At 36.7% G+C, this 18,381-nt stretch overlaps 1 protein-coding gene across 1 annotated transcript in view; it reads right to left on the bottom strand.

Annotated features, from left to right (window-relative positions):
- The window catches only part of CYLC1 (cylicin 1), a 132,324-nt gene that overhangs the window by 14,711 nt on the left and 99,232 nt on the right, over positions 1 to 18,381 (bottom strand). The window contains exons 2-3 of the mRNA XM_027535406.1: positions 9,453 to 9,506; positions 3,420 to 3,460 (exon numbers count right to left, since the gene is read on the bottom strand). Coding sequence (XP_027391207.1) covers positions 3,420 to 3,460; positions 9,453 to 9,506 — 95 coding nt within the window. The remainder of the gene's footprint in view (positions 1 to 3,419; positions 3,461 to 9,452; positions 9,507 to 18,381) is intronic.

Raw genomic sequence — 18,381 nt, 5'->3', positions numbered from 1 at the left:
GATAGAGTACCTGATCAACTATGGATGGACATTCATGACATTGTACAGGAGACAGGGATGAAAACCAACGCAATGGAAAATAAGTGCAAAAAAGCAAAATGGCTGTCTGAGGAGGCCTTACAAATAGCTGTGAAAATAAGGGAAGTGAAAAGCAAAGGAGAAAAGAAAGATATAAGCATCAGAATGCAGAGTTCCAAAGAATAGCAAGGAGAGATAAGAAAACTTTCCTCAGCGGTCAGTGCAAAAAAATAGAGGAAAACAACAGAATGGGGAAGACTAGAGATCCCTTCAAGAAAATTAGAGATACCAGGGGAACATTTCATGCAAAGATAGGCTCGATAAAGGACAGAAATGGTACGGACCTAACAGAAGCAGAAGATATTAAGAAGAGGGGGCAAGAATACACAAATGAACTGTACAAAAAAGATCTTCATGACACAGATAATCATGATGGTGTGATCACTCACTTAGAGCCAGATATCCTGGAATGTGAAGTCAAGTGGGCCTTAGAAAGCATCACTATGAACAAAGCTAGTGGAGGTGATGGAATTCCAGTTGAGCTATTTCAAATCCTGGAAGATGATGCTGTGAAAGAGCTGCACTTATAATGCCAGCAAATGTGGAAAACTCAGCAGTGGCCACAGGACTGGAAAAGGTCAGTTTTCATTCCAATCCCGAAGAAAGGCAATGCCAAAGAATGCTCAAACTACGGCACAATTGCACTCATCTCACATGCTAGTAAAGTAATGCTCAAAATTCTCCAAGCCAGGCTTCAGCAATGTGTGAACCGTGAACTTCCAGATGTTCAAGCTGGTTATAGGAAAGACAGAGGAACCAGAGATCAAATTTTCAACATCTGCTGGATCATGGAAAAAGGAAGAGAGTTCCAGAAAAACATCTATTTCTGTTTTATTGACTGTGCTAAAGCCTTTGACTGTGTGGGTCACAATAAATTGTGGAAAATTCTGAAAGAGATGGGAATACCAGACCACCTGACCTGCCTCTTGAGAAACCTATATGCAGATCAGGAAGCAACAGTTAGAACTGGACATGGAACAACAGACTGGTTCCAAATAGAAAAAGGAGCACGTCAAGGTGTATATTGTTACCCTGATTATTTAAGTTATATGTAGAGAACATTATGAGAAACGCTGGGCTGGAAGAAGCACAAGCTGGAATCAAGATTGCCAGGGGAAATATCAGTAACCTCAGATATCCAGATGACACCACCCTTATGGCAGAAAGTGAAGAGGAATTAAGAAGCCTCTTGATGAAAGTGAAAGAGGAGAATGAAAAAGTTGGCTTAAAGCTTAACATTCAGAAAACTAAGATCATGGCTCTTGCCCCATCACTTCATGGGAAATAGATCGGGAAACAGTGGAAACAGTCTCAGACTTTATTTTTTGGGGGGCTCCAAAATCACTGCAGATGGTGATTGCAGCCAAGAAATTAGAAGACACTTACTCCTTGGAAGGAAAGTTATGACCAACCTAGATAGCATATTCAAAAGCAGAGACATTACTTTGCCAGCAAAGGACCATCTAGTGAAAGCTATGGTTTTTCTATTGGTCATATATGGATGTGAGAGTTGGACTGTGAAGAAAGCTGAGTGCCGAGGAATTGATGCTTTTGAACTGTGGTGTTGGAGAAGACTCTTGAGAGTCCCTCGGACTGCAAGGAGATCCAACCAGTCCATCCTAAAGGAGATCAGTCCTTTGTGTTCATTGGAGGGACTGATCCTGAAGCTGAAACTCCAATACTTTGGACATTTCATGCGAAGAGTTGACTCATTGGAAAAGACTCTGATGTTGGGAGGGATTGGGGGCAGGAGGAGAAAGGGACAACAGAAGATGAGATGGCTGGATGGCATCAGTGACTCAATGCACATGTTTGAGTGAACTCCGGGAGTTGGTGATGGACAGGGCGGCCTGGTGTGTTGCAATTCATGGGTTTGCAAAGAGTCTGACATGACTGAGTTACTGAACTGAACTGAACTTATCTGATATGTATATTTATATCTGATTCATGTTGCCACGCAGCAGAAACTAACAGAACATTGTATAGCAATTATCCTCCAATTTAAAAAATTAATGAAAATAATAGTTACAGTAATACAAAGAATAGGAATGGAATATAAAGATTAACTTTTTCCTTCCAAACATCTTCATCATCTCCACTACCTTCATTTTGTTTAGATTGCAGAGCATATGACTTCTTCTACAGTCCCCATAATAGCTATTAATAGCACAATAGCATAGTAGCTATTAACAGAGCATTGGCTAAATGTCTCAATTTATTAAGTGCTTAGGTTACTCCTCCTCTAACCTCAATGACATCCCAAGCCATAAAAACTAAGGCCACAGACCCAAATGCTTCATTCAGTTCTGACACCCTTATGGCATTGAAACATGTGTATTATTATATGTGTAATGAATCGCCAATCCAGGTTCGATGCATGATACAGGGTGCTTGCGGCTGGTGCACTGGGATGACCCAGAGGGATGGGATGGGGAGGGAGGTGGGAGGGGGTTCAGGATGGGGAACACATGTACACCCATGGCGGATTAAAGTCAATGTATGGCAAAACCAATACAATATTGTAAAGTATTTAGTCTTCAATTAAAATAAATAAATTTAAAAAATTAATTAAAAAAAAACAAAAGAGAAAGGGCATGTACACATTTGAGGGCACCCAGAATAGAGTGATCAGGAGGATCAAGCCATCTGGAAGCTATCAAAGGAAGAAAAGTGGGATCGTTTAGATAGTTCTTCTGGAGATTAACAAGAGATGTGATCATTATACTCAAATATTTAAAGAGCTGTTACATAAAAGAGTAGTAGTAATAGTAGTAATAAGATAGCTGCAACTGCTAACACATACATAGCACTTAGTATATGCTGGACTGTGTTTTAAGCACTTTATATATATCAAGTCTTAGTCACTGCAACATTTTGAATTAGTTAATATTATTTATGATTGACTCCATTGTACAGATGTAGAAAAATAAAGCACCTAGAGAGGTTAAATTACTTGCCCCCAAATCATAAATTTAGCATAAGAGTTAAGATTCAAGCACAGATAGTTTGGCTCAAGAGTCCATGCTCTTAATTATAATGTCAGAGACTTCTTTGTTTCCTGAGGGAATAACTAGACTCAATGGATAAAATTTGTAGCAGTGCAGGTGGATTTCAACTCAATATATTAAGAAATTTCCTAAAGTTTTAGCTGTTCAACACATGAACTGTCAACTTTTTTCTTTCTGACTATAGAAATACTTTAAACACACACACACATACCAATATTCATGCTTCTCTTAGATTTTAACAAAAACTCAGGGTTTTTTACACTTTATCACATGGAATAGAAGAGACCAGTCATTTTCCCTAAAATTATTTTCAAATATAATTTTAATTCTTACTTGGTATGGAATTATCATATGTTTTGATGGTTATTTCTTGCCTGTTTAAAAAAGAAAATATTTTAATTGAATTTGTACTATGTCTAATAATAATAATAACGACTATTATTACTAAGATACCTTTAATAATAATGCTGTCAGAAATCTGATGTGTTCTCTGAATTCCATTATCTAAGACTGTTTAACTATAATCCACAATTCCCGTCCTCTAAATCAAGTTATAGATGTATATGACTGTATTTCTCATCAAAACTTGAATAAAAATAGACTATAGATCAAAACTGAAATAAAAACACTCCAGTTAAAATAAATAAATCAATTTAAAAAAACTTGGTAGAGAAGGAAATATAATCTTATGGGCATATCTAAATAAACTTACTAATGACAAATTTAACTTAGTAAAAAAAAAACCCACTAATTTGAAAAATTCTATAACCTGCAAAATATCTTATTTAATTATATAGAGCAATAAATAAAATTAGTTCCCCTGCAATTTTCTAATGAAAACATCTAAATCAGTATGAACCATATATCTTCTAAATTCACTACATATATTTTGAAGACAACCTACCACATTTTAATATTCTTAGTATTTAAACCACTAATTATGTGTGAGAGGGGAACATATAAATGTTGATCTGTATTTTGAGTTGCTCCTACACATGGGAAAATTGGTCCACGGTATTTTCCATTTGGAAATTACACATGTAATATTGTAATGATTGTGTTGTTTATCAAAGACACACATGGTATAATTTGTTTTTAATTTTAAAATTTGTATCTTTTTAAAATTTTATTTTATTTAAGTATTACTTCCTTATTAATTAGCAGGAACAGTAGATTGTGACCATTGCTAATTCTGAGATTGTACTTGTGTGTGCTAAGTCACTTCAGTTGTGTCCGACTCTTTGCAACCCAGAGTCTCTAGGTGTGGCTCAATCAAGTCTATTTAAAAACTCTCACAGGTTATTTGGACACTCAGTTCTAGTTATGAATCACACTCAGTTCTATGTATGAATTCATGGTCTTGAAAAAGAAAACTTCATAGATTTTTGAAATAGTCCAAGCTTGTGATGTTTGCTTTTTCAAAAAAATAGATCAATGGTCTATTCATTTGTATTGAAACCACATTTATTCTATAGCAGAGCTAAAAGGTTAAATGTCCTGGGATCCTGGAAACTTAATTGTTTGAAACTTTGAAATGCTGGCTGGGTCACTGCCTTCACATACTGGGAAAAATACTTTGCACCTGTATTGTTTTTGACTTCTTTGCTACAGGCTAAAGTAATCTTTTTCAAACTTTCTTTTGAGCACAACTCAATGTGTGTGATATGTGGATAATTCAAATTCTACTGTAATAATATAGTTTATAAATCATGCATAGCCAGACATCCTGGAATGTGAAGTCAAGTGGGCCTTAGAAAGCATCACTACGAACAAAGCTAGTGGAGGTGATGGAATTCCAGTTGAGCTATTTCAAATCCTGAAATATGATGCTGTGAAAGTGCTGCACTCAAAATGCCAGCACATTTGGAAAACTCAGCAGTGGCCACAGGACTGGAAAAGGTCAGTTTTCATTCCAATCCCAAAGAAAGGCAATGCCAAAGAATGCTCAAACTACGGCACAATTGCACTCATCTCACATGCTAGTAAAGTAATGCTCAAAATTCTCCAAGCCAGGCTTCAGCAATACATGAACCATGAACTTCCTGATGTTCAAGCTGGTTTTAGAAAAGGCAGAGGAACCAGAAATCAAATTGCCAACATCTGCTGGATCATGGGAAAAGGAAGAGAGTTCCAGAAAAACATCTATTTCTGCTTTATTGACTATGCCAAAGCCTTTGAATGTGTGGATCACAATAAACTGTGGAAAATTCTGAAAGAGATTGGAATACCAGACCACCTGACCTGCCTCTTGGGAAATTTGTATGCAGGTCAAGAAGCAACAGTTAGAATTGGACATGGAACAACAGACTGGTTCCAAATAGGAAAAGGAGTACGTCAAGGCTGTATATTGTCACCCTGCTTATTTAACTTATATGTAGAGTACATCATGAGAAAAACGACTGGAAGAAGCACAAGCTGGAATCAAGATTTCCAGGAGAAATATCAATAACCTCAGATATGCAGATGACACCACCCTTATGGCAGAAAGTGAAGAGGAACTAAAAAGCCTCTTGATGAAAGTGAAAGAGAGTGAAAAAGGTGGCTTAAAGCTCAACATTCAGAAAACGAAGATCATGGCATCCGGTCCCATCACTTCATGGGAAATAGATGGGAAACAGTGGAAACAGTGTCAGACTTTATTTTTGGGGGCTCCAAAATCACTGCTGATGGTGACTGCAACCATGAAATTAAAAGACGCTTACTCCTTGGAAGGGAAGTTATGACCAACCTAGATAGGAAATTCAAAAGCGGAGACATTACTTTGCCAACAAAGGTCTGCCTAGTCAAGGCTATGGTTTTTCCTGTGGTCATGTATGGGTGTGAGAGTTGGACTCTGAAGAAGGCTGAGCGCCAAAGAATTGATGCTTTTGAACTGTGGTGTTGGAGAAGACTCTTGAGCGTCCCTTGGACTGCAAGGAGATCCAAACAGTCCATTCTGAAGGAGATCAGCTCTGGGATTTCTTTGGAAGGAATGATGCTAAAGCTGAAACTCCAGTACTTTGGCCACCTCATGCGAAGAGCTGACTCATTGGAAAAGACTCTGATGCTGGGAGGGATTGGGGGTAAGAGGAGAAGGGGACGACAGAGGATGAGATGGCTGGATGGCATCACTGACTCGATGGAGGTGAGTCTGAGTGAACTCCGGTAGTTGGTGATGCACAGGGAGGCCTGGCGCGCTGTGATTCATGTGGTCGCAAAGAGTCAGACACGACTGAGTGACTGAACTCAACTGAACTGAACTGAAGACAGAAAATTTTAAGAGATGAAATAAAATACATAAATTGAAGCTGTAATATGCTATTCACACATTTCAATTGATTATCTTGCATGTGCATCTCATTTTGGAACACACTAGAGAAGGCAATCAAGAAACAATGAGAAATGGGAAAACAGTCAAATATCACAACATGTCTATCTTGTATATGGGCTTCCCAGGTGGTAAAGAACCTGTCTCCCAATTCAGGACACGAAAGAGATGTGGGTTTGATCTTTTGGTTGGGAAGATTTCTGCCACTGTTTTTGCCTGGAGAATGTCATGATTGGAGAAGCCTCGCAGGCTATGGCCCATAGGGTCACAAAGATTTGGACACTACTGAAGTGACTTAGCATGCACTGCCTTGTATACAACTGGCCTCAGTCTCACATCATTAGGGCTGTAATATAGTTAAAATCCTGAGAGTTTTTATTCATTCCAAAGTGTACATTTTAGTGCAATAAATGATTGTGTGCATACAGTTTGTTACATAAGTGATCTGAACCTATATTTTGAAATAAAGGGGAAAATTAGTGACGGAAGTCAGAAGAGAATGGAAGTCATATTTAGTTCTAAAAACAAACAAACAAACAAACAACAAAACAGCTAAAAGCCCTGACAATTTAAGGTTTTTATCATAGCACAAATATTTTTCAAAAGTGAGTGTGAAATAGACATTGTTTTTATATTAAAATAAAAAAAATTGTGAGAGTTGTATGGCTAGCAGAAAGTACAAAAATACAAGTAAGAATTCTTCAGGTAGAAGGAAATGACCTAAGATAATACATACTTAAGATAAAAAAAAGAGCATAAGACAGCACATATTTGGGTGCAGAACATGAATATTAAGTATTTACACATAATAATGATAATCTGGTAAGCTTAAAATAAAATTTATAAATTTAAATTCAAAATTGATAGTGGTAATAAAGATTGGTGAAATAATTGGAGTTAAGGTGTTATAAGAAGCTTGATTAGGAGTTGTAAAGACAAATCTGTGATATACTTCTATAAATTAAAACATAACCACTAAATAATAACTAAAATTGTATAAATAAAATAATAGAGAAGGAAATGTAATTAAAATGTTTGATTAATATAAAGGAAAGCAATAAAGGATAAATAAACAAAAACATGGGATAAATAATAAAACTAAAATGATAGGTGTAAATTCAAACATAAAGCTATTACATTAAAAGCAAATGGACTGGGGACTTCCCTGGTGTGCAGTGAGTAAGAATTTGTCTGCCAAAGCAGGAGACACAGGTTTGATCCCTGGCCTCTGAAGTTTCCACATGCTGTAAAACAACTAAGCCTGAGTGCCTCAACTACTGAGTTTGTTTGCCACAACTGCTGAAGCCTGTGCATCTAGATCCTGTGGTCTGTAACGAGAAGCTACTGTAGTGAGAAGCTCATGCCCAACAAGAGTAGCTCCCGCTCACCACAGCTAGAAAAACGCCCGCACGCAGCAACAATACAGCAAATTCTTTACCCTCTGAGCCACCAGGGGAACCCAAGAATACTGGAGTGGGTAGCCTGTCCCTTCTCCAGGGGATTTTCCTGACCCAGGAATCGAACAAGGGTCTCTTGCATTGTAGATGGGTTCTTTACCATCTGAGCTACCAGGGAAATCCAAGAAAGACCCATTGCTGCCAAAAATAAATAAAATTTTAAAAATCAAATGGACTAAAATCAACAAGTTATAGAGGTTTTCTGCATAACATTGGGCCTATAATTAACAATACTGTATTTTACACTTAAAAATTTGGTGAGTAGTTCTCATGTTTAATTTTCTTACCACAGAAAACTATATGGACTAAGTACACCACTTAAAACATGAATCTGCACAGTGGATTATAATAAACCTAAAATATAAGAGAACATGATTTTTTTTTAATGGAAAAGGGATACACTGTGTACCTTAATGGATAATAAGCTTGTGGAGCTAAACTAATGTCAAAGTTACCTTTAAGATACATAAAGGTAAATAGGAATATTTTATAATGGTAAAGGGGTTAATCCAACAGAAAGATGTAATAATTCTAAATATGCATGTACCCACTGACATAGCTCTAAAAACCATAAAACTATAATTTATAAAAGGAAAAGTAATGTGGAAACTGACAATTATAGTTGGGAACTTCAGCATATTTATTTAAATAATTAATAGAACAAGAAGAAAAGAATATACAGTAGAGATACAAAAAAGTTGAATAACATGACTGACAAAAGTTGGCATAATATAAAGACATTACACCAAATAACTGCACAATACTATACATTTTCTTCAAGTTCACATGGAACATTTAACAAAAGTGACCATAGGCTAGGCAATAAGCAAGTCTAAACAAGTATCAAAGTACTAAATCATATGGCATATGTTTGCTACTCACAGCTGACTAAAGCTAGAAATCAACAACAGAAACTAAAAAAAAAAAAAAATCTAAACAATTGGAAATTAAAAATACAATCTATGGATCAAAGAATAAATTACAATGGAAACAAGAAAATATTTTTAAAACATTTTGAAGAGCATAAGGTAAATACAGTATTGAAATATTTGTGGGGTGTAAAAACCTATTTAAAACTTTGGATGTAAAAACCTATTTAAAACTTTATAACTTTAAATTTGTAAATTAGAAAAGAGGAATAGCTGAAAAGTTAATGACTTAAGTATCTAGTTTAAGAAGCTAAAAACAGAACAGCAAAACAAAGCCAACATATATGAGGAAAAAATAATAAAATTATCATCAGAAAGAAATAAAAGATGCAAAAGCCTTATGCTAATGTATTGAAAATTTAGGTGAAATAAGCAAATTCCTTTAAAAAGAAAACATATTAAATCTGAAACAAGGGTTAAGTAGAAAATATGACCCAGAGGGATGGTATGGGGAGGGAGAAGGGAGGAGGGTTCAGGATGGGGAGCACATGTATACCTGTGGTGGATTCATTTTGATATTTGGCAAAACTAATACAATTATGTAAAGTTTAAAAATAAAATTAAATTAAAAAAAATAAATTCAGCATAAAAAAATAAAAATAAAGATAAAAAAAAAGAAAATATGGATTGCTATATCTATACTAAAGACATTGTTTGATCATTAAAAACTTACCGACATAGAGAATTCCAGGTGTGGATGTCTTCATTGATTAATTCTCCCAAACACCTAAGGAAGAGAAAGTAACAATTATTCAAAAAATCTTCCAAAGAACAGACAAAGAAGAATGACTTTTGAATTTATTATATGAAAAAAACATAACGTTGATACCAAAATCTGATGAGGTCATTAATAGAAAAAAATCACAGACTTATATCTCTCATAAATATAAATACCCCTACCCTTAAACATTCAATCTAATTCAATACATAGAAAGGATAATCTACCACAATAAAGCAGGATTTAATTCAGGTTAGTTTAACATTTGAAATTCACCACATTAACACATCAAAATAAAGAAGGGAAAATTATATGAACATTTCAATATGCAGTCTAACAAATTCATGGTAAAATTTTAGCAAATAAAAATTGGAAAGAAACTTCCTTAACCTGATAAAGGATATTTAAGAAGACTAGAGAAAATACAAATACACAGTGCTGAAGCATTAGAAATATTCCCCTTAAGCTCAGAAACAACAAAAGGATATCTGCTAGTAAAACTTCAATGTAATATTTCACTGGAGGTTCTAGCTAGTGCAATAAGGAAAGAAAAATATAAACAAAATGTCAAGAATAGGGGGAAAAATAAATAAAACTGTTAGTATTTACAGGCAGCATGTTTATGTAGAAAATCCACACAATTAGAATTAATAAGATAATTTAGCAAAATAGATATAAGATTAAATGTGAAAATCAATTATATTTAGGTATACAACCAATTAGAAAATATTTTAATAATACAATTTGTCAGTTCAGTTGTTACTCAGATGTGTCTGACTCTTTGAGACCCATGGACTGTAGCACACCAGGCTTCCCTGTCCCTCACAAACTCCCAGAACTTGTTCAAACTCATGTCCATCAAGTCAGTGATGCCATTCAACCATCTCATTCTCTGTTAGTCCCCTTCTCATCCCACCTTCAACCTTTCCCAGCATCAGAGTCTTTTCCAATGAATCAGTTCTTCACATCCGGTGGCCAAAGTATTGGAGCTACAGCTTCAGCATCAGTCTTTCCAATGAATATCAGGACTGATTTCTTTAGGACTAACTGGTTTGATCTCTTTGCAGTCCAAGACTCTCGAGAGTCTTCTCCAAGACCACAGTTCAAAAGCATCAATTCTTTGACATTCAACTTTCTTTATAGTCCAACTCTCACATCCATACATGACTGCTGGAAAAACCATAGCTTTGACTAGACGCAATTTGTCTGCAAAATAATGTCTTTGCTTTTTCATATGCTGTCTAGGTTGGTCATAGCTTTTCTTCCAAGAGCAAGCGTATTTTAATTTCATGGCTGCAGTCACCATTTGCAATAATTTTAGAGTCAAAGAAAAATAAAGTCTGTCATTTTTTCTATTGTTTCCCCATCTATTTGCCATGGAGTGATGGGACTGGATGTAGGATCTTAGTTTTTTGAATGTTGAGTTTTAAGCCAGCTTTTTCACTCTCCTCTTCCACTTTCCTCAAGAGGCTCTTTGGTTCCTCTTTACTTTCTGCCACAAGGGTGGTGTCATCAAAGTATACATAGATGACACCACCCTTGTGGCAGAAAGTAAAGAGGAACCAAATACATAGATGACACCACCCTTGTGGCAGAAAGTAAAGAGGAACCAAAGAGCCTCTTGAGGAAAGATGTACTCTGCATCATGGGCTTCCCTGGTGGCTCAGAGGTTAAAGCGTCTGCCTGCAATGCAGGAGACGTGGGTTCAATCCCTGGGTCAGGAAGATCCCCTGGAGAAGGAAATGGCAACCCACTCCAGTATTCTTGCCTGGAGAATCCCATGGATGGAGGATCCTGGCGGGCTACAGTCCACGGGGTCGTAAAGAGTCGGACATGACTGAGCGACTTCACTTTCACTTTTCACTCTGCATCATGGCATCTGGTCCCATCACTTCATGGCAAGTAGATGAGGAAACAGTGAAAACAGTGACAGACTATTTTTTGGGGGCTCCAAAATCACTGCAGATGGTGACTGTAGCTATGAAATTAAAAGAAGCTTGCTCTTTGAAGAAAACTCATGATCAACCTAAACAGCATATTAAAAAGCAGAGACATTACTTTGCCAACAAAGGCCTGTCTAGTCAAAGCTATGTTTTTCCAGTAGTCATGTATGTATGTGAGAGGTGGACTATAAAGAAGACAGAGCACCAAAGAATTGAACTGCAGTGTTGGAGAAGACTCTTGAGAGTCCCTTGGACTGCAAGGAGATCCAACCAGTCCATCCTAAAGGAAATCAGTCCTGAATATTCATTGGAAGGACTGATGCTGAAGCTGAAACTCCAATACTTTGGCTACCTGATGCAAAGAACTGACTCACTGGAAAAGACTCTGATGCTGGAAAAGGCTGAAGGCAGGAGGAGAAAGGGACGACAGAGGATGAGATTGTTGGATGGCATCACTGACTCAATGGACATGAGTTTGAGTAAACTCCAGGAGTTGGTGATGGACAGGAAGGCCTGGTGTGCTGCAGTCCATGGGGTGCAAAGAGTCGGACACAACTGAGGGACTGAACTGACCTGAACTCTGCATATATATTAAATAAGCAGGGTGACAATATACAGCCTTGACATAGTCCTTTCCCAATTTGGAACCAGACTATTGTTCCATGTCCAGTTCTAGCTGTTGCTTCTTGACCTTCATACAGATTTATCAGGAGGTATGTAAAGTGGTCTGGTATACCCACCTCTTGAAAAATTTTCCACAGTTCGTTGTGATCTATACATTCAAAGGCTTTGGTGTAATTAATAAAGCAGAAGTAGATGTTTTTATGAAACTCTCTTGCTTTTTCTATGATCAAACAGATGTTGACAATTTGATCTCTGGTTCCTATGCCTTATCTAAATTCCACTTGAACATCTGGAAATTTTTGGTTCACGTACTGTTGAAGCCTGAATGGAGAATTTTGAACATTATTTGCTAGCACGTGAAATGAGTGCAATTGTGTGGTAGTTTGAACATTCTTTGGCATTTCCCATTTTTGGGATTGAAATGAAAACTAAACTTTTCCAGTCCTTTGACCACTGCTGACTTTTCCAAATTTGCTGGCATATTGAGTATAGCACCTTAACAACATCATCTCTTAGGATTTGAAATAGCTCAACTGGAATGCCATCACCTCCACTAGTTTTGTTCATAGGGGTGCTTCCTAAAGCACATTTCACTATACATTCCAGGATGTCTGGCTCTAGGTGAGTGTTCACACCATCGTTGTTATCTAGGTCCTGAAGATCTTTTTTGTGTAGTTCTTCTGTGTATCCTTGCCACCTCTTCTTAATATCTTCTGCTTCTGTTAAGTCCATGCCATTTTTGTCCCTTATTGTGACCATGTTTGAGTGAAATATTCCCTTGGTAGCTCTAATTTTTTTTGAAGCGATCTCTAGCCTCTCCCAGAAATTCTCTGTTTTCTTCTATTTCTTTGCATTGATCATTGAGGAAGGCTTTCTTATCTCTCCTTACTATTCTTTGGAACTCTGAATTCAAATCGATATCTTTCCTTTTCTCCTTTGCCTTTAGCTTCTCTTCTTTTCACAGCTATCTGTAGGGCCTCCTCAGACAACCATTTTGCCTTTTTGCATTTCTTTTTCTTGGGGATGATCTTGATCACTGCCTCCTGTAAAATGTCACGAATCTCTATCCATAGCTCATCAGGCACTCTGTCTATCAGACCTAATTTCTTAAATCTATTTGTTACTTCCAGTGTATAATCATAAGGGATTTGATTTAGGTCATACCTGCATGTGGTTTTAAGCATTTTGTACTTATGTTAATGACATATAGCATAAGTACAAAATACTCAAAATAAATTTAGAGATATATGTGCAATGCCTCTACACTGAAGGATACAAATCAATGTTAAGATAAATTAAAGAAAACATAAGTAAATAGAGCTATATACTATATTCAGAAGGTTCAATGCTATAAATGTAACAATTCTTCCCAAATCATTCAATGTAATCCCAATAAAATTTGCCCTGACTTTTTGTGATAACTGACTAGATAATTTAAAATTTTATATGGAAATAAGAACCAAGAATATACAAGACAATTTGAAAGATAAATAACCAATGTGAAGGATATGTATTATTAAATATCAATATTATATATTGACATATTTTACCATATATCAATTATTAAAAAGTGACAGCAATTAAGATGATGTATGCAGGTCAAGAAGCAACAATTAGAACCTGATATGGAACATGCACTGATTCAAAATTGGAAAAGGAGTACAATGAGGCTGTGTATTGTCACCCCTCTTATTTGAACTACATGCAGGGTATAATGTGTGAAATGCCTGGCTGGATGAAGCACAAGTTGGAATCAAGATTGCCAGGAGAAATATCAATAACCTCATGTATGCAGATGACACCACCCTTATGGCAGAAAGCAAAAATGAATTAAAGAGTGTCTTGATGAAGGTGAAAGAGGAGAGTTAAAATGCTGGCTTAAAAGTCAACGTTCAAAAAACGAAGATCATGTTATCTGGCCCCATCACTTCATGGCAAATATATGGGGAAACAATGGAAACAGTGAGAGATTTTATTTTCTTGGGCTCCAGAATCACTGTGAAGAGTGACTGTAGCCATGAAATTAAAAGATACTTGCTCTTGGAAGAAAAACTGTGATAAACTTAGACAGCATATTAAAAAGAAGAGACATTACTTTGCAGACAAAGGTCCATATAGTCAAAGCTATGGTTTTTCCAGTGGTCATGTATGGATGTGAGAGTTGGACCATAAAGAGAACTGAGCGCCAAAGAACTGATGCTTTTGAACTCTGGTGTTGGAGAAGACCAGGTTGAGAGTCCCTGGGCTGCAAGGAGATCAAACCAGTCAATCCTAAAGAAAACAAACCCTGATTATTCACGTCCAACTCTTTGTAAACCAATGGACTATACAGCCTATGGAATTCTCCAGGCCAGAATACTGGAGTGGGTCACCTTTCCCTGCTCCAGGGGATTTTCCCAACCCAGGGATTTGAACCCAGGTCTCCCTCATTGCAGGAGGATTCTTTGCCAGCTGAGCCACAAAGGAAGCCCCAAAATACTGAAGTGGGTAGTCTATCACTTCTCAGGGGATCTTCCCAACCCAGGAATTGAGCCAGGGTCTCTTGAATTGCAGGTGAATTCTTTAACAACTGAGCTATCAGGGAAGCAAGGACTTATGTTGAAGTTGAATCGCCAATACTTTTGGTACTTGAGGCAAAGAGCTAACTCATTAGAGAAGACCCTGATTCTGGGAAAAATAGAAGTCAGAAGAAGAAGGGGATGATAGAGGATGAGATGGTGGGATGGCATCACTGACTCAATGGACATGAGTTTGAGCAAGCTCTGGGAGATGGTGAAGGATAGGGAAGCTTGGCATGCTGCAGTCCATGGGATCACAGAGTCATACACCACTGAGCAACTGAGCAATAACAAGAAGTATCAGCCTGAAGACAAGTAGCCTACAATACAGACTAAGGAGTTAAAAAAAGAGAGACCTATATAGATATGGTCATATGAATTGTCTCAAAGTTGTTACACATTGAAGAAAAATTAGATTTTCAATAAACAGTACTAATCAACTGGATATCTTCTAGGGAAAAAAAAAAAAAAAAGTGATTCTTGACCTCATCTCACATTACACACTCAAATCAATCCTAGATGCAAAGTAGACCCAAAAGTAAAAGGTAAAAGAGTAAAGTTTCCAGGAGGTAACAAAGGAGACTATCTTAGTGATCGTGGAGTAAATGTTTCTTAAACATGACACAAAAATATATAACCATAATGGAATAGAACGACAGATTTGGCTTCTGTTATCCAGTTATCATTAACTCTAATACTCTTTCTTTTTACAGTAATGGAAATGTAAAAAAAAAAAAAAAAAGTATAGAAAAGACATTTGTTCTTTCAATATCTTAAGAGAGATAGTATAGTCATGACAATAGTAATAACAATAATAATTAATATGCTTATTATCCTTTCTGTTTAAAATAGTTGCTGTTTAAAATATGCATTCAAAGATACTATATCATTTCATATAATTTTACAATTTTTTACTCATTTAAATTTTTCTGAAGTGAAAATTTTCCTTCAAAATTTTCTGTTCTTTTAATATAAATTTGTTTATTTTAACTGGAGGCTAATCACTTTACATTAAAAAAAAATCTCCATTCTTTTTCAGTTTATGTGTACCTTACTTCAAATCTACCTTTTATAAAGCTGACTTCCTTATTGTCCTATTGTTTTTGCTCCACTTGTTTTCATTCATTACTATTCTTGCAGTTGTATCCCCTGGTAACTGAATGAGTCAATCCTTCAAATTTGAACAAGAAAGTATTATGTGATTTTCATTAATTTATTCATTCAGCTAATTAATATTGAGCATTGTAAAAAGTTGATAAATGACTCCTCAAAGTATTCATATCCAAATCCCTGAAACCTGTGAATGTTGTTTTATATGGAAAAAAGGACTTTGCACATGTGACTAAATTAAAACCTTGTGAACAGGAAATTATTTGATTACCCTAGAAGATACTAGATATAGTCACCAGAGTTCTTATAAAGAGGGAAACAATGGGGTTAGAGAAGAATAAAGCAGTTTGATGATAGGCCTTGTTTCCATTGTGGCCCAAGAACTAGCCTCAACCCCCCTCAACTAGCGTCCAGGAGTCCCTGGAGAACATTGTTTTAGACAATCTCCCACAGATAAGACAGCCTTTGTGGAAGTCCAAATTTCCAGGAGAATGATTATAGGTTATAATGAGAGCAAAAAATATAAATTTGGGTGCTTGGAGAGGGTCAGAGCAATACTTGACTTTATAGACATCATCCCTCCCTTAAGGTAGCACAGTATACTGCTAAAAGAAATCTCCTTGGCCTATAATTTCTCCCATAAGAGACAGTAAGGTTGTGTGAGTGAGCATCCAGCTTCCTTGCAGTGTATGATGCTGTCAAAAAGGATCATTTCTCTGTCACCACATATAGAATACTGAGTCATGAGCAGCATGGATGGAAGCAAGAAGAAGCTGAGAGAGCAGCAGATATGACCCTCCTAGGGCATTAAAGGAAAATAAATCCTATAGCCCTGGGATTTCTTTGGAAGGAATGATGCTAAAGCTGAAACTCCAGTACTTTGGCCACCTCATGCGAAGAGTTGACTCATTGAAAAAGACTCTGATGCTGGGAGGGATTGGGGGCAGGAGGAGAAGGGGATGACAGAAGATGAGATGACTGGATGGTATCACTGACTCGATGGATGTGAGTCTGAGTGAACTCCGGGAGTTGGTAATGGACAGGGAGGCCTGGCGTGCTGCGATTCATGGGGTTGCAAAGAGTCGGACACGACTGAGCGACTGATCTGATCTGATCTGATAGTGTTGCAAACTACATCATGAAGCCTACCCACGAGCTGCTGGAGATGACTTGCTCAGGAATATCCACAACTGGCCCTCAGGCATCCCCAGAATATCATGTGCTTTATCCATACATACTCCCACCCTGTGGCTGGTTCCTTGTATATATTTTTAATAATGGTGAGTGTGAGCTTTGAAAGAGAGTTAGTGAGCATGCACAGAAAGCTGGCATGAATCTGTGGGCCAAAAAGAAACCACAAACATGAGCTTTGGTTCTGCCACTAGGAAAGTAAAATGGAGACTTTCAGCAGTGGCCCTGGTACACTGTAAGATCGAAAGATGGTTACAAGCTTAAGAATTCTGCTGCAAAAGGGATCAAGAAACAGCCATAGAGGGTCTGAGGAAACCCCAGAACCCCTAGCAGGTCTGATGGAAGGTATTTATCTCCCAAAGAATAGAGGAGGTTACTGCTTCTTCAAATGTGAAGCCAGTAATGTAAGACTTCAAGAAACGTGAAAAATCAAAGAAACATGATACCACAAAAGTATCATAATTATCTTCCAGCAACCAATCACAAAGACATAGTGATTTATGATTTATCTAATAAAGAATTCAAAACAGCTGTTTTAGAGTTCAATAAGCTACAAGAAAGCACAGAAAGACAATTCACTGAAATTAGGGAAACAATACACTAACAAATTTAACAGTTTAATAAAGTGGTGGAAATCATTAAAAAAAATTCTCAAGCTGAAGAATATAGTGAATTAAATAAAAATGCAATACACAGCAGAGCACAAAGCTGAATAGATCAAACAGAAGAAAAAGCCTAAGAATGGAAAAACAGGACTTTTGAAATTATTCATTCAGAATAGAACAAAGAACACAAATGAAAAAGACTGAAGAAATCCTATGTGATCTACAGGATACCATTAAGAGAAACAATTCATGAATTATTGAAGAAATCTTACAATTCAGGAGAGAATGAGATGGTATATTCAAAGGGCTGAAGGAGAAAAAAGGAATATTACTCAGCTATAAAAAACAACACATTTGAGTCAGTTCTAATGAGGTGGATGAACCTGGAGCCTATTATACAGAGTAAGTGAGAAGAGAAACATCAATACAGTATATTAATGCATATATATGGAATTTAGAAAGACAGTAATAACAACCCTGTGTGCAAAACAGAAAAAGAGACACAGGCATAAAGAACAGACTTGGACTATGTCAGAGAAGGAAGGGGTGGAATGATTTGAGAGAATATTATTGAAACATGTATATTACCATATGTAAAATAGATGACCAGTGCAAGTTTGATGCATGAAGCAGGGCACTCAAAGCAGATGCACTGGGACAACCCAGAGGGATGGGATGCGGAAGGAAGTTCAAGATGGGGGGACACATGTACACCCATGGCTGATTCACGTCATTGTATGGCAAAAACCACACCACAATATTATAAAGTAATTAACTTCCAGTTGAAAAAAAAAAAAAAAACAAACACCCTGCCAACAAAGAACATTTTATCTAACAAAAGTTTTCCTTCCTA

This window comes from Bos indicus x Bos taurus, chromosome X, assembly GCF_003369695.1.
Source record: "Bos indicus x Bos taurus breed Angus x Brahman F1 hybrid chromosome X, Bos_hybrid_MaternalHap_v2.0, whole genome shotgun sequence".
NCBI classification, from domain to species: domain Eukaryota; kingdom Metazoa; phylum Chordata; class Mammalia; order Artiodactyla; family Bovidae; genus Bos; species Bos indicus x Bos taurus.
This window is presented reverse-complemented; position numbering and strand designations above follow the sequence as displayed.